We start from the raw sequence: 19,657 nt of genomic DNA, 5'->3' as shown, positions 1-19,657 counted from the left end.
ACCCCACAGCTGGGACCTCCTGTCAGCTCACTGAGAGGCAAGATCTTGTCAAACACACTCTGCTGCAGAGCAAAATGCAGCTGGGTGCCTGCTAAACTGCCTGTTTTAGAACACCTGGCCACTGGGTAGAAGTTTTCTCCTCGTTTTCTCCAGGAACTCAACTTGCCAGCAAATTTGGTCAGACCACAGCTAGGATGGACCACAAGGTCCATCTGAATCAGGATCTCAGAGCCTTGTGGCTCAGGGAAAGGGGCCCTGAACAACAAAGTGGACACCAAGAGGTATCTGAGGTCCCTCACACCAGGGTGCACAACAGGTTGGCCAGCAGACTGGCCAACAAGTCCCCAGGTCCTTTTTCACCCCATTAAGAGCAATGTACAGCAAATGCATGAGCTGTAATGACGAAGAAGGCTGGGAGCTTCCCATAAAAGGAATATTTTCCAGCCAAGCTCTGCAGTTCCTAAAGACACCATTGAAAGAGCAGCTAGACAAGGGCTCTCCAGAGCAGGCAGAGCAAGAGAAGAGCTACATCAATGAGACTTATTGGCATAGAATAGAGTCTTCCTCTCACCAGGGAGGACTGATTCCCTCTGATCCCCCCATCTTACCTCTTGGGAGATTTCAAGATGTTTTCTTGCAAAGTGCAAAGCTTGCTCATGGCTCCCCAGGGAGACATAGGCATTTCCGAGACTCCAGCAGGCTCTTCCTTCTCCCACCCTGCAAAACAGGAAACTGTCAACCACAGAAATGCTGGGCAGAACCCAGCAGCACTGCAGCCCTTTCAGGGCCTCCTTCTCCAGAGCAGCCAGACCCTCCTGGTTCTGCTTTCACCTACAGAAAGGTTCTGTGAAGGAAAAGGAAATGCACTGTGCATCTTGAACCCTGCTTATGGTGAGGTCAGGGAGACCATGGGATGAGCAAGAGCCACAGGAGCAGGTCTGCACCCACAGTGGCAAAAAGGTAAGCAGTGTAGCAAGGGCCCAGAATGGTTTGGCTTCATTTGTGAACAGCAGGCTGAGAGCAGAAAGCAGAGCTCCTGTCCAGCTTCTCACACAGCAAGGATTCCTTTCCAGAGATGCACAATGCATCCATAGGGCACCTACCATCCAGCCCTTCTGAACCCACCAGCTCAGAGCTGCTCTAGCAAGAACATGGCAAGGAGAGAGCACTGCAGGTATGCAACCTTCTATTAGATACCAGCACCAAGATGCATGCACAAACTGACATTGCATGCAACAGCCAAACACACATTGACCTATTGCCACGAGGTCTCCAGAAGCCAGGGAAAGCAGGAGAATGTGAAAACTGCTCTGGGCCCCCAGCAGCCCTGACCCCCAACCCTGAGTGCAGCCACCCCATGTGTCTCGGGAGCAGGTTTCAGCACCTGTTTGCACAAGCAGGCAGAGCCCTACTGCTGATCAGAGCCTGCTCAGCAGCAGATGTGGGGGGTGATGGGATAAAAAAAGCACCTGGGGGTGCAGGGAGAGAATCAGCATGACTTTTCAGAGGGTTGGGCGGGTTGAGCAGCATTTAAACATTTTTCATGTCACCCTGTTTAATACCTACTGCTCATAGGGTGTGCTCCCAGAAATGCAGGAGCCCACAGGCCTGCAACCCCCACAGCGTGATTCACCCTTGGGTGGGATTATCTCTCCTCTGAGCAGATACTGCCCGGATAGTGCCACAGAGCTCCCATCCTAGTGTCTCTGCTCCACCTAGTGGAAGACACTCAGCTTCCCAAGAGTCATTAGCAGTTACACAGATTAAGGTGGCTGCAAAGTCTCTTCAAGCTGCAAGAAGGCTCCAGGGCCACAGAGTATCCAGGAGAAAAGCACAAACCTCTCTTTAAAATTAAAAAAAAAAAAAAATTAAAATAATATGATGCCAAGCCTCCTGAAGAAGGAGAAATGAGGGTAAGATGCAGAATGTATCATCTCCACATACTCTATGTAACATCATTTGCTTCTGCATGGAAGTTTCCAGCATCACGTGAAAGCAACAGAACAGTGACATGGATTTGTGCCCTAACCACACAGTTTCTAAGGAAGATACAATTTCTGTGAACTCAAGGGAGCTTCAGAGATAAAGAAGCAGCAGCAGCTGTGTGACAAAATGCTGAACAGAACACAATGAATTTTCCTGACACACCTCCTCTTAGAAATCTCACTCAACCCACGCAGACACAGCATTAAGGGCACAATCTCCAGGTTTGAATGATATGATACAGCTGTCAATCACGTTATGTTTTTGACAGTGTGATGGTTTGAAACTGTCTTTTTAATTTTTCCTTGCAAAGTTCAGAACAGAGAAAGTGAAAGAGTATAAATAAGTCACTATTGGGTGTAAGAAAGCAAAATAACGATTGTTCTAAACACTTCCATTGGATAGATAGAAATGTTTAAGAACTATTACCCAAAACAAAGTAGGCACTCTGCACATTCTGCATTCTGCAGTGGGGGCAGTTGCTGGGCTGTCTGGTTGCTGTTTCTTCTTCTCTTCTGGCTGAAGATAACACACTGACCTTGGCAGCTAAGTTAACAACTTTCTGCTTAACTAACTCTGCTTCTCTGTCCAGGGGGGTCTGGGGGGAAGCTCCTGGGAGAGAGAGGCCCCTTTGGGAGGGTCCCCTTGGGGGGAAGCAAAGGGAGATCAGTTGTGCTTTTCTGTTGATTGTATATATTTGTGAATGTTGTGAATTTTGTATATTTGTACATATTCATTGCATTTCATCTGCTTGTAAATACAGCCTTCATTTGCTTCCAGACTGGGTTAGCCTGTCGGTAGGGGGGGGTGGGGAATTTCAGCTCACACCGACACAGACAGACAGCTGGACTAAGGCCTGAGTTCTGAGAGATCTCTGAAGACTTTCAAGAATACATGTCACTGCTGTTTAGCCCCAGCCACAGAGAACAGAGTCAGCAAGGAAGGGTCAGTGCTCTGAACCCACCAGAACAGAGCCACCATCTTTTGAGGCAAGTCCCTTACCTGTCTCCCAGCTCCTGTGCTATCACCAGGTGTTTTAGGTGGTACTCAATGGCCCTTTCATAGTCTTGAAGCAGTGTGTATGTGTTTCCAAGACTGTAGCAAGCCTGGGCTTCTACTGCTTGGTCTTTGAGTTGTCTGGAGAGCTGGAGCGTTTTCCTGCATGGAACAGATGGGAATGAAAAGACCTGGTGACTGCAAGGCACCAGGAAAGTCACCACTGTGGTGTGTGCTGTGTTGAAGTCAGTGCCTGCAACACTGCAGTCTGTCAGGGGCTGTTACTTGCTACCGCTGAGCGCCACACATGCAACTGGCCTCCAGCTCCCTCATCACATCCCCCTGAGCCTCTGAATTCACTGCAGTCGGTCAGGATTTCCAGGGAAGGCGTGCCCTGAGTCTGCCTTCGCCCCTGGCACTTACTTGTAGTACTCAGCAGAGATGTCAAACCTCCCGAGGAAGATGTGTGCATTGCCCAGGTTGCTGTACGCTCGCCGCTCGGCCGCCTTGTCCCCAAACTCCTTAGCAATAGCAAGGCGCTGCAGCAGACACAGAGCAGTGAGTAGGGGCTGGCCACTGCCAGCTTCCTGCCACACAGCAGCTTTCCTGGGAGATTCACTTGGTTTGCAAAGCTCACACCCAGCAAGGCTGCACATCAGTGCTGGATGAAGTGCTGGAATTCTCTCCCTCTCACAACCCAGGATCGGGAAGGGCCTTTGGAGAAGTGGGAGCAATGTCCCATCCTTCTCTGACTCCTGCTCCAGCCTGCTCAGTGCACATCTCTCTAGCTACAGTGCAGAGGGAGTCACAACACACGCCAGCAGCTGAGGCAAATGGAGAGCTGTAGGTCGGGATGTGGAGGGACATGGTTGATCAGCAGGCTGCTGGTGCAGGAACAAGGCTGTCACTTTGAGTGGTGCTGTGGCACAGATGCACATGCACGTGTGTGCACTCCAGCTCCAGCTGCTCCCCGGAACCTCTGCCCCTGCCCACACTTCTCACAACCCCCTGCTTCTCCTGCTTCTCTCTCTCTCACCCTCCACCTTGCAGCACCTGCTTCTGGTCCCAAATACTGCACAGAGTTTTCCAGCCCTTTCTCCCAAAGTTCTGCTGGCTGCTGTCCCCAGCATTTAAGGATCAGAAGAGCTGTGACAGGATTGGCTTTCCAAGGTGCTGAGCACCTTTCACTGCAAGGAAACTGACACATGCTCTGAAATAGAAGCTAAATTGTGTTTGAATTAGGGCAGAGACTGTGTCACCTTGCCCCTCTGTAAAGCTTTACAGAAAGTTATTATGCTCTACAAGCAGTATTTATTCCTGATCAACAGCTCCTTCAGCAGCTTAATTAAATTCATGGCTTGCATTTATTAAAATCTGGAATGATACAAATTAAGAGCTGCAAGTTTGCCCTCAGATAGCTCCTTTGGTTTCCAAGCCAACAACACCATTCCCTCAAGCTGCTCATTAGGAGCTGGTGGGGATTGAAGCATGAATTGGTATAACAGGGCCAGGTCCTGAAGTACACACAAGAGGGAGAAAAACAGCTGGAGGAAAAACAGCTCATTGTACTTCCTGGGCTGTGGTGAGAAGAAAGGCTGCTTCCCAACAGCCAGTCTCAGCCCCTGATCCCAGGAAGAGGGTGCAGTGGTTTCCTACCTCCTTGTGGAAGGCTATAGCTTCACTGAAGTTGCCAAGTAAGTACTGGGTGTTGCCAAGGTTGCCATAAGCACGGCCTTGTGCAGCTCGGTCCCCCAGCTCCTTCACCAGGGACAGGTTTCTCCTGAAAGAAACCAGAGCAGTGCATCTGGTGAGACACAGCCAACACTCTCTGCAGGAGATAGCACCTTAAAGAAAGGAGAGCCAGCTCTGGAGAAGGCATTTCCCATCCCAACTGCCTGTCCTGTGCACAGGGTGACAGGCTGGTGGTCTGTGCTAGCTGCAGCTCTGGGAGCTCCTGCAGAGCCAGTGGTGCAAGTCCCTCCTGCTCTCTCAAGCTCAAGCAATCTGCAGCTGTGTACAGGAGCTGCTCACACATTGACAACCTGAAAGGATGCCACATTAAATATGAAATGGCCACCTCATGAACCATGAGCACAGGAGAAAGGAGATTACCTGCAGCAGGACAGGGACAAATCTGGGGAGAGGGGCAAGATCGATGGTCCTGTGCCAGGGCTCAGCTCATGGAGCTTCCCAACATCTCTTTACCTTGGTTTTTCCCTCATTTAGACACACAGCAAACACATGGAAGAGTAGAGCTGCCAGCTGGCACTGATTTACCCACTGGCTATTCTCTGGAACAAGGATGGTGAGCTATATATAGGCACTATCACATCCTCGGATAGGAGAAGATAGAAGATCTTGTCACCCTCTTCATTTAAAAAAGCCATTTAAAACCCTTGCATTATTGAAGCAAAACTCTGAAGTATGAGGAGAAAAACAGCCCAAAAGTCTGTTGACATCCTTCCTGTGTGGGACATCAGAGTGATTTTAGAAACTATTTAGGAAAGGGAAGGATGTTACAAGCGAGATAAAATACAGATCCATTAGAAGGACAACCAGGAGTTCAAATGAAAGGGTGAAGGAGGGTCTGCTCCTCCTCCCAGCAATGGAGACACAGGGTTCTGTTCACATCAAAGCCAGCAGAGAGCAGCAGGGGCTGCAGGACTTATTAATTTAGGTTCCAAATACAGCCCTGAGAAGGAGCAGTGAACTTAATTGCACCATCATACTTCAAACCACAGCAAGCACTACCAAGGCAATGCCAAGATGAATTTTAGTTTTATAAAAGCTTCCAGCTTCCATCTATCACCTTCCTTGAGATTAATTTGTCACCATAACTTGGCACCTCAGGGGACTATTCCTAATTTATTCCATCATGTGAAAATCTCATTCAGTGGCCTGATTTTCAACAGCACTGAGCCCACAGTCTCAGTCTTTGCAACAGACATCTTTCAGAGCTCCCACATCCTGAGTGGCCCAGGAAACAAACCCCTCTATGAGAAGTGGTTCCAATGGGACTCAGCAGAAATGGTCACCCTGCACCCCCACCAGCTATCCTCAACAGTTATCAGAGCTCATCTAAGCAGCAGACTCTGAAAGCTGCCAGCAGAACAGGAACACCACAAATGCAGATTATGATCTGAGCAGGAAAAGCTCCACAAAGGTGTTCCTGGGTGCATTTCAGCAGTCACTGATGCCTGACCAGCCCTGCTCCCTATAGGAGGAAGGGTTGGCCAAGCTTTAAGTACTCACTCATAATATTCTGAAGCTTTCTGTAGCGTCTCCTTGACCTCTTGAGGCAGGCAGCCTGGGTCTTGGGCCATGTTCCAAGATAAGTGCTTTCCCTTTGCATGGTAAACATTCCCTATATTATAGAGTGCTCTGGCTTCACCAATCTACAGGGAGACAGAACAGGGAGCAGCAAAGTGTTACACTTCACATCCCAGTATGGACCTTGCCAGTGCTGGGCAGAGATTCATACATTCATAGAATGGTTTAGGTTGGAAGGGACCTTAGGAGGTCCACATTTTCCTTTCCCATCCTCATGGTCATGGCAGCTGTTACTCTCAGCATCATGAGCCCTCTGATGGCAGCCAGACAGGAGAGCTTTACACTCCTCCTCCTCCCAATGCCCACCTTCACCATATCACATTTACTGACTTGCAGACAGATTATTTTGAAAGCTGCAAAATGTTTCTTGTTGGATGCCACAAACCAATTACCTTGTCTCCCTGCTCCTGAGAAATGTCCAAGTGCCTCTGGCAACAAACAACAGCTTCATCAAACTGCCCAAGGATTTTCAGTGTATTCCCCAGGTTGCCACTTGCCTTGGCTTCTCCAATGCGGTCCCCAATGGTTCTACAGATGACCACAGGAAGGAAGAAAAGTGTTGGAGAGCTCACAGACCTGTATTCACCAACTGCTAGAGGCAGAATTCAAGCTACATGGTAGGGACACCACATCCAGCAGTTCACAGCACACACACCTGGCTGGAGTGCCTCCTATAAGCTCACTCAGTTTTGAAGACAGATCCTTGTTCCCTGGTTTGCTGCCTCAGGTGAGCTGCTCTAATGAGTTCAGGTGTACTTACAATGAGTACCTGGGGATTGGAGAACTGGACACTGCCCTGCTCTTGCTCCAAACACTCTCCTCACATCCACACCCCTTTCTCCACCTCCCTGCTCTGAAGGTGGCTGGCCCATTCTTCTTGCCTCCCAAGTTCTCCACAGGACAGTCACCCTGTGCTTCAGGGCCAGTTTTGGATGCTTATTCCTGGGGCAGATTCCCTCAGGCTGTTGAGTTCAGACCCCACAGAACTTGCCTTTGCTCAAGCCCCAACAGGCTGAGTGTGATTAGGATGACACACAGCTGCCATGCTTACCTGGCCAGGGTAAGGTCATGTTTATGGTACTCCAGGGCCTTGGAGTACTCCTTTAGGTAGAAATAGGCATTGCCCAACTGACTGTAGATGGCACTCAGAGTCTTCAGGTCCTCTGTCCCCACCTGCACGGCTGCTTCGAAGAAGGCTGCCCCAGCTTTGAAGTCTCCAGCCTTGCACAAGCGCTCTCCTTCCAGGGCCAGTTCCAGGCAGGATGCCTCCATTCTGCCAAAAGCAAGACCATGATTCCCAGAGGAGTCAGACTGCAGTGCACCCTCCCTGCTAGGCAAGGGTCCAAAAGGTTACTTTGTTGTACTCCTTTAATTACTCACGGCACCAGAAAGAAACCTACAAAAACAAACCCTGGAGGGAACCACCCTCTCTGCATTCAGCCCCAGGCACCAAGGCACCAGAGCTAGGTCCAACACTCTATGGGGACAGGCAGCGAGTTCACCCCAGTGCCATGGACACCAGCTTTCAGTGGACATGGTGGGGGCTCAGCCCCTCTGAGAAATCAGTCTCCAAAGCATGAGACACAGGAGCATCCAGACTTACAGGGAGCATCTGCTAATGGCCAAAGGCAGCTTCTGAGTTCCCAGTAGAAATCCAGACAAGAAACTTGGGGCCCCTGGCTCTCAAGACACAGACTCACATCCCAAGAGTAACATGGCATCTGTATTTCTTTGGGTGGTGCACAGCACAGAAGCCACGTACCCAGGCTGCTCATGCCTGCACCACTTTCTCTGGGGTGACAGAGAGGGTAGCCAAATTACAACACATCTTTATTGGATGCCAGAGAAAACCCTGGACTGTGCAGAATTTCTTGGCTGAGCAGCTTCCAGTGCTCAGTGTCTGCTTTTCATTAACTCTTCTGCTGTCACTCTTTCCACAGGCACTCTGCACACTACCCTCCAGGCTTGCTTTCCTCCCTTGCATGTCTCCACACCTCTGGCAACAGCACATGCCAGGCTGTCAGTGCAAGCGCTTCATGAGCCAGCAGAGAGGAAGGAGACTAGCAACACTGCTTCAAGAGAAAGGAAATGGACTCCTCCGAGTGCTCCACCAAGCCCTAAGTTACAGTTGTCTCTGTTAGACCACATTTCCAAAGTTCTCAGAAGGGACAGAGCATGTGTTTGAACACTTACATTTGGAAATGTCCTGGCTGCTGCAGTCAGCCCCTTCACGAGGTGGCTGGACACAGCATGCTTCTCATCCTCTATTCAGATGCTTCCCTTTGCTCTTTTGGGCTTTTTCATTTCTGCTCAATGTATTTTTAAAAGTCAAAACTATCTGGGTCAAAGGTGGACATCTGCTCAGAAAAATCATAGCTCACTTGTCCTGAATCAGAACAGTGAGGTTCAGACAAAAGATAATAAATGTCCAAAGGTGGTTTCCATTCTGTTCTCAGGCAAAAAGCACTTGCAGGAAGTCTGACTGTGGTACCCTCACCAAGAGGTGATAGCAGCTGTGATAGCAGCAGCCCAGGTGACATCTCTTGTAGCACTTTCCTGATTGGCCCCAGAAGATGCTTCCCTCAAAGCTACCCTTACGACGAGCCCAGCCCCAGCCCTGCAACCAGGGTCTCTGCAGACCAAGGCTGAGGTGTGGTGGCCAAGCCAGGGCACTCTGTGCTGCTTTGGCTTCTCTCCCCAAGGGCACAACCTGCCCCCAGACACCCACACACCTCCTTGTGTAGAGCTTCTCCTGCCCCAGGTCTGTCCTCCAGCATCTTCCACCCGAGTCCACACCCAGCACCTCCTGCAGCACAGGAGCATGGAGAGACGCACGTACAAAACACCAAGCCTGATACATCTTTCCCATAAACAGCCAAAATGTTGTTTTCTCAGCTGCCAGGAAACAAAGCCAGTTCCTCTGAGCAGTGCATAAACCATCTAAAATCCAGCCCTATTTGCCTGGCAATCTCCCTGCTGAGCTGGCTTTGTACAGCTCCAAACACCCAACACTTGGCAGCCCAAAGCAGAACAATCCAAACAGGTCAAAGAGCTGGTTTCAGTCTCTTCTATACACACTTGGGACTTCTCCTGTCTCTTTGGTCAATTATCCCCAAAACCACTGAGTAACAAGAAAAGGATTGTGAAGCAGCTCACCCGAGCTCCCACCTCCAACTCCCACACAAATACTGGATTCCAAGCTCACTGCAGAGCCCACATTTGAGTGGCTATTTTGCTCATGCACAAAATCTGCTTGCAGTGCCAGTGCAGCATCAGTCCCTGTCCCAACTTCTGTTTGGCAGGGGAAATAAAACTATTAAGACCACTAATACTAGAAATGTTGAACTTCTGTCCACTGATCCTCTAGGTAGACCACATTAAAATGATTAAGACTGTCTTCTGCTAGAGCATGTTGAACTAGAGGGACCAACTTTGGAACTGATGGCAGTTTGGTATGATCCCAAGGCACGTTTATGGTTTGTAGATCACTAGAGCAGTTCTCTGGTGTCATCGTCAGGTACTGAAAGGTCTCTGCTGATACATACCCAACAGCTGAAAGAAGGCTTGGGACTAAAGGCAGACAAGGAGCATCTTAAACTCAAATCAGCAAAATTAAGCTCAGGCAGGTTAAGAGAGATGAATGCTGAGAGGACTTGAAATGCAGGAAGGAGCCATGATCACAAGAACTGAGTTCCAGCTAGAACATAGCTGAGAGAGAAGTGAATTTCAACACCATTTCAGTTCAAACTTCGACACGAGCAAAACTTCCCAGTATCCAGGTTCTCTTTAAGAGCCTGAGTTCCACTGTCAGCAGTCTAAAAGCTGAGCTGGAGAGTGGCTTCCCTGCTTCATGACACTGCAGTCTAGCACGGATCAAATCTGTGATTTGAACAGCCTGAGGCGAGGGATCCCATCCATGCAGCACAGCAAGCCCTACAGCAAGAGCCCAAGCTACAGACTCAAGGGTGGCATCTCACTCAGGTCATATCTGCCAGTGGACACCTAACCAGTGGAATGTGCCTCAGGGCCTGCATTCCAGTACACACACAGACACTCACTCATGCTCTCTGGGTGTTCCCATAGTAACTGTTCATGCCCAGCCAGTGACATGACCTCCAGTGCACACAGCCTTTTATTCCAATCTGTGTGTCCTTGAACAGGCTGCTTGGCAGAGTATCTGACTTATCTAATTAACATCACTGCTCAGTTTGGGACCAAAGCAAACAAGGAGGAAGGAAAGGAGCCTTCTCCTCATAGCACTCTGCCAAGGCTTTGCTGCCATGTAAAGGGACAAGGGTCAAGGATGGCAATTATTAACAGAAACCAAACCCACCTGCCCACATCCTCTAGGTCCCACAGCCAGGGCTAGTTCTGGGAAGCAACTTTGCATGCAGTTCAGTGACTGGGGCTTAAAAGCACTCGGAAACACAATGCCAAGGGCAGAGGAACCAACTAAAAGTCTATTAAAAAAAACTCAAGTACATTAAAACACTCCAAGTCCAGCACCCTCCAAAGGCCATAGTTAACTGGCTATAAGAAAAGGCTGGAAGGAACATGTAGGCAGAAGACACAAACTGCTGTTCAAGTGAACCAACCTGAGCCACCCTGACAGACTGGTAAAGGGATAACTCAAGTTACAGCCCCAGTTACCCCCACTGCACACACCTGAGCCTTCCTCTACCTCTTCTTTTGCAGGCAGCAAGTTTTCTGAGCATAAACTTGCCAGAGCTCCAAGCCCCCTGGCAGAAAGAAGCATAAGGACTGAGGTCTGTTTGGAACAATTTTGCAGACAGATAGAGTCTAATAAGTTCACAGGTGGGATCCAGGGTTTTGATGATGCTGATGGCACCTTCACATCCATGCAACATGCACTGCTCTCCAGTTTTCAGTTACTGGCCAGTTATCACTCCTTTTGCTCGGGCAATGTTACCAGAAAGCTGCTGGAATCTTGAACTTTGTTTACCTGGGACACTTTTTGTTCTGTCTGTATGCTGCCCTTGAAAGGCAAGGGAAAAGCAGCATTGTTTCTGTTTCCACAGACCTGAAAAAAGTGAAGTCCTCTTTTCTTCAAGAAATGTAAAATCCTTCATCCAGTGCTGGTTTCAGGTGAGTTCACAGCTGAAATCCAGAAACAGAGTGCCTTGGTTCATTTAAATATTTTCAGCAGTGCCCAAAGACAAAAAACAGCCTAAGAAGAATCCTTGAGGTGCCCAAACTTGTAGGCAAGCATCTCCATCCTTTCTGAAGTGGTCTCTTCCCAAAGCACTTTGCCTCTGCGGTCACAGCATCTGTTGCATATGCTCCAAGAGCAGAAGGGCTTCTGCTGCTGCAAACCTCTTCTTGTCAGGCAAGGAGCTCAGGGTTCCTCCAAATGAGGGTCATCTTTGGGAAGAAGCACACTTGAGTTTGACAGGCTCCACAGAGGCCTCATCCATCTGCCACCCAGGAAGCTTTGCAAGTTCCAGAAATGATCTGAGCCGGTCTCAGACCAGAGGAGAGCAGAAGGTCCCACAGAGCATGTCTCTGCCCACTTAAATGGGCTCCGAACCATTCCCAGCTGACAGGGCACAGCCTTCTACACTGCAGTTCCCAGGTGTGAAGTTTCTCTTCTGCTGACACATGGGCAACATGCCTGGGCCTGTGTCTCCTCAGCAAGCTCCTACAGTTCATGTCTTAATACCAGAAAAAATGATTCAGTCCCTCCCCAGGCAGCAAATTACTGCTAAGGAGCTGAAGGTGCAGGGCTTGGCCATGTGGTGTGGTTCAGAAGACAGAAATCACAGACCATGAGCTGCTTTTCCACAGCTAAGATGCTTGGGCTGGTTAATGCAATTCTCCCACCACATTCAACCTCTTAGCTAACAGCATGGTATGTCCCTGTCTGGGAGGCTGAATAAAGACAAGAAGAAAGGGGGAAGCTCACTTGGAGTTGTCCCTGTTCATAAGCCTTGCACTAAACCAGTGCAAACTACAACCACTCCAGAGAGACAGGACTTCCAAGTGTCCACACAAATCACATCCCAGACTCCAGACCCACTCCAAGCAGCCCAGAAGGTCTGACAACCTTTCCAGATCAAGTCCCAGACCGAAACAAGACTGCAGCATGTACAAAAAAAGGTTTTCTTCTAAATGCATGGAGATGGCAGACCACACCAAGTCTGGTCAGATCAGAACAACGTTTTGAAGGCATCAGTTGTAATCTGGAAATCAGAACAGTGTGAACCTGCTCTAGGCATGGAGTTGGACTAGATGATCCCCAGAGATCCCTTCCAACCTCACCATGCTGGGATTGTGTGAAGAACAGAGCATTTACTGCCTTTAGTAACAAGACTTCCTAGGGCCATCCATCACTGTCAGGCAGCAGCTAATGATGATCTGGATCACAGGTTGCCTTTTGGCTGCCTCACAAGCTAGCTGAAAGAATTACAGAGCAAAACCGTTCCTCTACAAAGGGTGCACTGGCAAAATACAAGGATTATTACACATCAAATGTTTTCAAGCAACACAGCACTAGGGAGAAGGCAGTGAGGGTCCCAGGAGGGGTGGGGGTGCCAAGAACACTGCCAAGTAAGAAATGAGGCAAGCAGCACAAGGTGTTATCAGTGCCATGTACAATGATCATCATGACTGCTGTCAAAACAACACTATAATTAGGACTTGGGTGATGATACAGGTCCCCAGAGAGGGAACACTCCTCACAATGTGTTCAGGAGCCTGGAATAGTCAGACCTCCCTACACCCTACACTCCCCCAAATCTTGTGTCTCCCTTGGCAAATATTCCAAGAAAATAACACTGCATGGACAACATCACACTTGTCCTTCCCCTGCTCAGCTGGAAAGCAAGAGTACAGGCTGCTTCTAGCCAAGAGCTATTCTGCAGGATCATGGGCTACACACTGACCTGACACAGCTCAGGGCTGCTGCAGCTTCTGCATCCCAGACAATAATGGCCACAGAAGCCAGAGTGGGAGATAGCAACATCCCACCTCTCCTAGGAGATAGAATAGAATAGAATCAAGAAGGCTGAAAGAGACCTCAAAGATCACAAGTCCAACCTGTCACCCTACACCTCATGCCTATCTAAACCATGGCACCAAGTGCCATGTCCAATCCCCCCTTGAACACCTCCAGGGATGGTGACTCCACCACCTCCCTGGGCAGCACATTCCAATGGCCAACCACTCTCTCCATGAAGAACTTTCTCCTCACCTCCAGCCTAAACCTCCCCTGGCGCAGATGTGGTCACAGAAGCCAGAATTGGACACTGCAACCCCCACATCTCCTAAGAGGTATGGCCACAGAAGCCAGAGCAGGCCACAGTGACATCCCACCTCTTGGGTCTGCAACTCACTCCTGTGTCTGCTCCAGGCACACAGAGAAAGAGCAGAGTGTACACTGTCCAGCAATCACAACTTGTCTTACCCCAACCCTCCCTTTCACACGTTCAGGGCTGCCTTGCTCACAGCACTTACCCTGCTGACAACACATCCATCAAGCTATGCAGAAAATAATCACATCACTAGAAGAGAGCCAGGAGACAGTTGTCTGCTGCCTTCAATATGGTAAAGTTCACAAAGCAAGACAATCTCTTCCTGCCTGCAAGGTGAAAGGGCCTTAAAAAAAAAAAAAAAAGTATTTATAGGCATTTGATTGATATTAGTAAGGCCAATTGCCAAACTCATTCCCAATCAGAGCTGCTGCAGTTCTAAAATCAGGAACAAAATCCAAGATTTTAGATGGGAGGTAAAGCAGAAAAAAATCCAATATCAGAACTACCAATAGTAGTAAAAAACCAAGCCACCTTAATACATCTAGTGACATGAATTAATGAAGCAAGAGACTTCAGCATCTTACTTGCAATCTGATTGAATTTTATACAAAAATAAATGTAATTTCAGAGCACTGATGATTGGGGTAATTAAGCATTTTTTTTTCCAGTCAAAAGGGGATTCAGTTTTCCAGGTGCTCAGTGTAAATGTACATTCACTGCCTTAACTAAATATGCATTTAAATAACTAACTGGCAGCACACCCTTAAAGAAATAATCAGGCTGGGAATTATTCCCTTTTCCCAGCTCTCACACAGCTCCTGTAGCTGAAAAGCAGCTGATGACTGAACCACCAGGTAACAGCCAGGCAGGGGCTGCTCCAGCTTCCCAGGGGCAGCTGGATAGAGAGAGCTCACATCCCAAATGACCCAGCTCACACTCCTCCTGTGCCAAAGCCCATGCTTGATGAAGGGCCTACATATCCTCATGCCCTTCCCTGCATGAGGAAAGCTATCCCAGATTCTCCCAATGCACTCCCAACTCAGATGTATTAATGGTGAATTTATACCTGTTTTGCCTTGGGCCAGCACTGTAAGCCAGACCAGATTGCTCTTCTCTGCCTGGGGCACTCTCATAACACATTTTGGGCAGCTTTTCTCTGGCTACTCTGCCCCAGGCATTCCCCATCAATCAACACTTCCCTCACACAGGCTGGGGATCACATCCATATCATCAGCACACACACAGCTGCTGCTCCCTCTCACTTGCTCCCAAAGGATGAATCCCCATCTCAAAGAAGAAAAATCTTATTACCAGCTCCTGAGTGCATGTGCTGGCAATTCCATACTGTTAAATACCATCACACTGCCATGACACCAGACCTAGCAATCACTCAGTTCCTCCTATTCAGTACTCATCCTCCCCTGCACTGCTCACCCCTCTGCATCACCAACACACCCATCAGCAACCTGCTCTGTTTTGCAGGGAGGGACTGATGAAAAGCCTCAATTAACTCACTCCCAAGACCAGTTCTTGTGTGAAGCTGCCAGTGATGCCTCTCCAACCTGCTGACAGCTCTCCCTGCATGGCCCCTTGCCTCCCTCCCACCCACAGCACAGCCCATGCACTAATTCCCTCCTGACAAGCAGTTTCCCCACAAGACACCATATCAAACACTGGCTGGCAAGGAAGGGTGACAAATCAAGAACCAGGTGACATTAGCCTAACCCAGACTACTTTTGGTGGTTTGAAATCAGCATATGGAAGTTGGTTTCCCTCCAGTGAATGGAAGATCAACCCTCTGAGGCACTTTGACCTATATGTCACCTTAGTAGTGAGGGAAGAAAACAAAACCTCTATGTTTTGTTTGGAGAGCAGAGGAAAGGCCAAAGATGGAACAATGAATGCTGCACCCAGTCCTTCCCAGCTCCTGAATTAATTCCAAGAATCTGGGCCAGTTTCCTCCACATCTCCACCAGCACATCTGGAGGACAGCAGATTTCCATTCCACAGACTTCACTGGTAGTTGCATTGCAGTCAGTTCTTTCAGTGACCCCCAAGCTGAAAATAACAATAATTATATGTGTGTGTGCATATATATATATACACTTAGACATAAATAAATGTATACACACTTAACTGTTGCTTGAGAAGTGTTTGATCAAGCCAGAGCTCCAGGGAATGCCAGGATGAAGTGCTTTGCTCTGCAGCCCTTTGATAAGGGTGTGCAACAGAGAATCCAGAGGTGAAAAAAATACTACAGGGAGTTCTGGAAGCTGCTGGGTCTGTGTGCTGGCTCCAGATTTCTTCTTCTGCTCACTGAGAGTAGCATCAGCGCTCAACAGTAGTCATTTCAGTTAATTGCTATCTACCATTAGCTGCAGAGTACTTACAAGGGATTCAATTCCACTGCATATTTGCTAATAAATACCAAATGACAGCTAGGCAGACAGCTGTATTTAGTTGCATTTACTCTCTTATTAACAGAGCTGAATAAGACCCCATTTCAGCTCACAATGGCTCCAACAAGCTGCCTCACTGTCAGAAATTCCAAGTCAAACTCCCCAGTGCCTGCCTGAAAGCAGAAATCAGCCAGCACTCCCTGGCTCACACAGCTCTCCTGTGGCTGCACACAGCTCTCCATTTGACCAAGGGTCATACAGAACCATCACCTCTGTGGCTCTGAATCGCAGAATGGTTTGGGCTGGAAGGGACCTTAAAGATCATCTAGTTGCATTCCGCCTCCAACTAGATAAGGTTGCTCAAGGCCTTATCCAACCTGGCATCCATGACCTCCCCAGGCAACTTGTTTCAGTGTCTGTTCAAGTCAACCCTGTGAGGCCTGAAAGCAGCTGGCAGTTATTTGCTGGTTTAGCAGCATTTTGTGAAGCAACTTCTGATGCTGAACTTGTATGCACAGAAACCTTTCAACCTAAGGACCACAAAATATTTTGAGAGGGTAGCTAATACACCAGTCTGCAGAAATGGAGCTAAGATTCAGCAAGACACAACCTGCCCACAGTGAGTCAACTGTAGAGCATGGAAAGGAACCCAGGAGCCCTGGATCCTAGCACCTCTGCCAGGTCCTCCCTTGCAAGTGCTGTGTGAACCACTCAAACCAGAGCTGCTCTCTTGGGGATGAGGTGCAGCATTTTTCACTCAGGCTGGGGTGGACACAGCTCATGATGCCAAACAAGTCACTGAAGACCTAACCCTGCCCAAGGAGATGCTCCAAACTCCAGGAGTTTAAGATACTCATGACCTCCAGAAACCTGCTCTACATCTGGAAGTATTTGGCTCAGGATAAATTACCCAGTGGTAATAATTATCTTGAATCCTTCCCACAAACAGAGCTTAACTCATAGCAAGAATAGAGGAAGCAATGCAATATTCCTGTGTCATCTAAGGAGTGCAACCTCTAAAAGGCAATGAACACAAATTTAAGCCTTTGTACTCCAAAATTACTCAACTATCAAAGGATCACAATGGGATGTAATTAACTTGCAGCATTTGAGAAAGCTCAGAGGGGATTAAGGTGCAGATGTGAATTTCATCTCATCCTGTCCATTCACTTGCTGCCCAGTTTCAAAGCAATTAACTTTATAAGATGCAAATATTTTCCAGGGTCTAAGGAAATGATAGTGAAGGAGATACCAATTTGAAAATCAATTCATTAACACATACTCTGAGTTCCAAATAAAATAAAATACATTTAGAAATCCACCAAACATGAACGGACCAAGATGGCTCTGAAGGGAGCCTGTGCAGGACACCCTTTCCAGAAGAGTGAGAATGAAACCTTCTGAAGAGCCTGGATCTTAATCTCTATGCATGTCTCAGCAGCAGGGTATTAACCCAACCACCATCTGCCATTTGAGCCACAGGAAGCCAGCAGCACCAATTCGCCACATGCTAGGGGAGTAATGATGCTCTCCTTCCCAGGAGGCACAAAGGAGGATGCTCAATCTGTGCTGTCAGTAGTTTGTTTTCCCTCTGTATCTGCAGACCACAGGTAACAGCTTCAAATCCAAAACCTGTCATGCAAAGCACTGAGGCAGCCAGCTCCTGCAACAGGGTGGGGGCTTAAATATTTGTTTTGAAACTGAGGGGGCTTAAAATGAACTCAGCACAGTGAGGGAAACTTCTGGAGGTATTTTACTTTCTTGTAGAGTGGTAGTGCCTTCAAAGCAATCAGTCCATGGCACTGCAATGGAACAACACTCCTGGGATGATTTCAGCAGCAGAGAAGTGCTATTTCCTTCAGTCACTTCCAGAAACCAGGAGGCAGGGGAGAACATGCAGCCTGAATGGCTTTTCATTACAACATTACACTGGCAATTAGGTCAACACATCCTCTTACTAAAATATATGCCTCTGCTCTACAACCAACCCACACCTGCCTTCCACAGACACATGGTGGAGGCTCAGCTTCCATAGGGCCAGCCTGAACTCCAGCCCAGCCACTGCAATAGGTGAGGGGACTGCCTGGCCTCTCCTGTTCTCTTCATCAGAGCAAGGGATGAGTCCTCATGGAGCACAGTGGAGCTCCAACAGTGGTGCCAACCCAGGTTAGATGAGCTGAATGTGTACTCAAGCTATGAGACAGCTTTGACTGCAAGGCATCACAGCCTTCCCCTAATTTCAGCATTAGAATCCTGCCACCCCCAGAGCTGCCAGCAAGGTCAAGTTCAGCTCCACAAATGCCACAACTGTTCCAATTGTGCTGTGCAATTGCACAGGCTGAGGGGCCCTGTGAGAGTTCCTTTCCTGCACACCCAGACTGCTTCTCTGAAAGCAAGCCTTGTCTTCCCAGAAATGCAGAGGCCACAGGCCCAAGACTCTTCTCAGTTCAAGCTGCCTGGAAACCCCTCCAACTGCAGCCCCCCTTCTCCTTCCTCTCTCAACCTGCCAATTGCTCCTACCTTGTAGCACAGACCTGCAGCAGGAAAACAACTGCATATTGAAGAGATGCTGCCAAATCCCAGCACCACTAAGGACTGTCAGACAGTTAAGCCTGACCAAAAGAAGCAACCTCTGCCTGTCCCAGTCACCCAGCCCTTTGCCCATGGTCCCCTGCACGTGCCCAGCCCCAGCAGCCACACACACCCTTCACAGTGCCCCTTTCCTACCCCTACAAATCCCTGCTCCATGCTGAGGGCACAGCACATGGACTGTCACGGGATGCAGGGTAGAAGGCAACGATGACAAAGTTCACACCGCAGTTTTTCCACTGATCACACAGCAACCAACAACCAATTTGGTTCTGTTCCCTTCCTGCCTCATCCACTTCCTTTCAGCCCCAAGCCAAGTATTTAAAGGCAAGAGAGAGAGAAGCCTTTGGGACCTATCTGGAAACACACCCACCCCCCAGATCTCATGCTCCTGGGCTACCCAGGCTTTGAGCCAAGGAGATGCTGAGCAATCACAGCTCACCAAGAGGCTGTTCAGGATGCTCTGCACTGACACTCACACTTGAAAGGGATTTGGATGTGATCCTAGTGACACAAACTTTACTTTCTGCAGAACTCATTGAAAATCAATTAGCAGGAACCAAGTGATAAAGTCCAGCAAACACCAAACAAGCAGCAGCTCCTTTTCTAAACTTCCACTTGGTGAAGCCAGTGAAGAGGCTGACATGAAGCCAGAGCACACCAGCAAGGGCCCCTGATAAGATCCCCCTCTCAGTGATCCCTGACCTGTGCCTGAACCAGAGAAAGCCACAAAGGAAAACATATATGGTGCTTCTCCCAGGTCACAGGGAACAGAGCTTGAGTCCAGGCTGGCAGCGATGCCAAGATGTGAGGGCAGACTTTGGCTGGCAAAGCTGTAGCAGAGCAGACTGCACCAGTTCTACACTGGTTTTCTGCAGCTGTCTCGTGCTCTGAGGGTTGTTAAAAGCATTGTCCTGTTCTCTCTGGAAATTCCAGGGGTGCTAAGCATCAGAAATCAGCCCAGAAACAACTCATGCATTTAGAAGGCTGCCTTGGCAAGCAGCTCAGGTGCAGGACACTGCTGTCCTCCCTGGCTGCTGCACAGCCACAGGGCACCTCTTTGGCTTTTGTAAAGATAACATTCTACAT

At 48.7% G+C, this 19,657-nt stretch overlaps 1 protein-coding gene across 1 annotated transcript in view; it reads right to left on the bottom strand.

The window, feature by feature from the left end:
- The window catches only part of GPSM1 (G protein signaling modulator 1), a 71,129-nt gene that overhangs the window by 48,696 nt on the left and 2,776 nt on the right, over positions 1–19,657 (bottom strand). Inside the window, exons 2-9 of the mRNA XM_054393244.1 lie at positions 10,991–11,109; positions 7,361–7,582; positions 6,702–6,837; positions 6,232–6,374; positions 4,636–4,759; positions 3,403–3,518; positions 2,986–3,141; positions 609–717 (exon numbers count right to left, since the gene is read on the bottom strand). Coding sequence (XP_054249219.1) covers positions 609–717; positions 2,986–3,141; positions 3,403–3,518; positions 4,636–4,759; positions 6,232–6,374; positions 6,702–6,837; positions 7,361–7,582; positions 10,991–11,109 — 1,125 coding nt within the window. The remainder of the gene's footprint in view (positions 1–608; positions 718–2,985; positions 3,142–3,402; positions 3,519–4,635; positions 4,760–6,231; positions 6,375–6,701; positions 6,838–7,360; positions 7,583–10,990; positions 11,110–19,657) is intronic.

This window comes from Indicator indicator, chromosome 28 (genome assembly GCF_027791375.1).
Source record: "Indicator indicator isolate 239-I01 chromosome 28, UM_Iind_1.1, whole genome shotgun sequence".
NCBI lineage: Eukaryota > Metazoa > Chordata > Aves > Piciformes > Indicatoridae > Indicator > Indicator indicator.
Note: the sequence above shows the minus strand (reverse complement) of the source record. Positions and strands in the feature narration are given on the sequence as shown.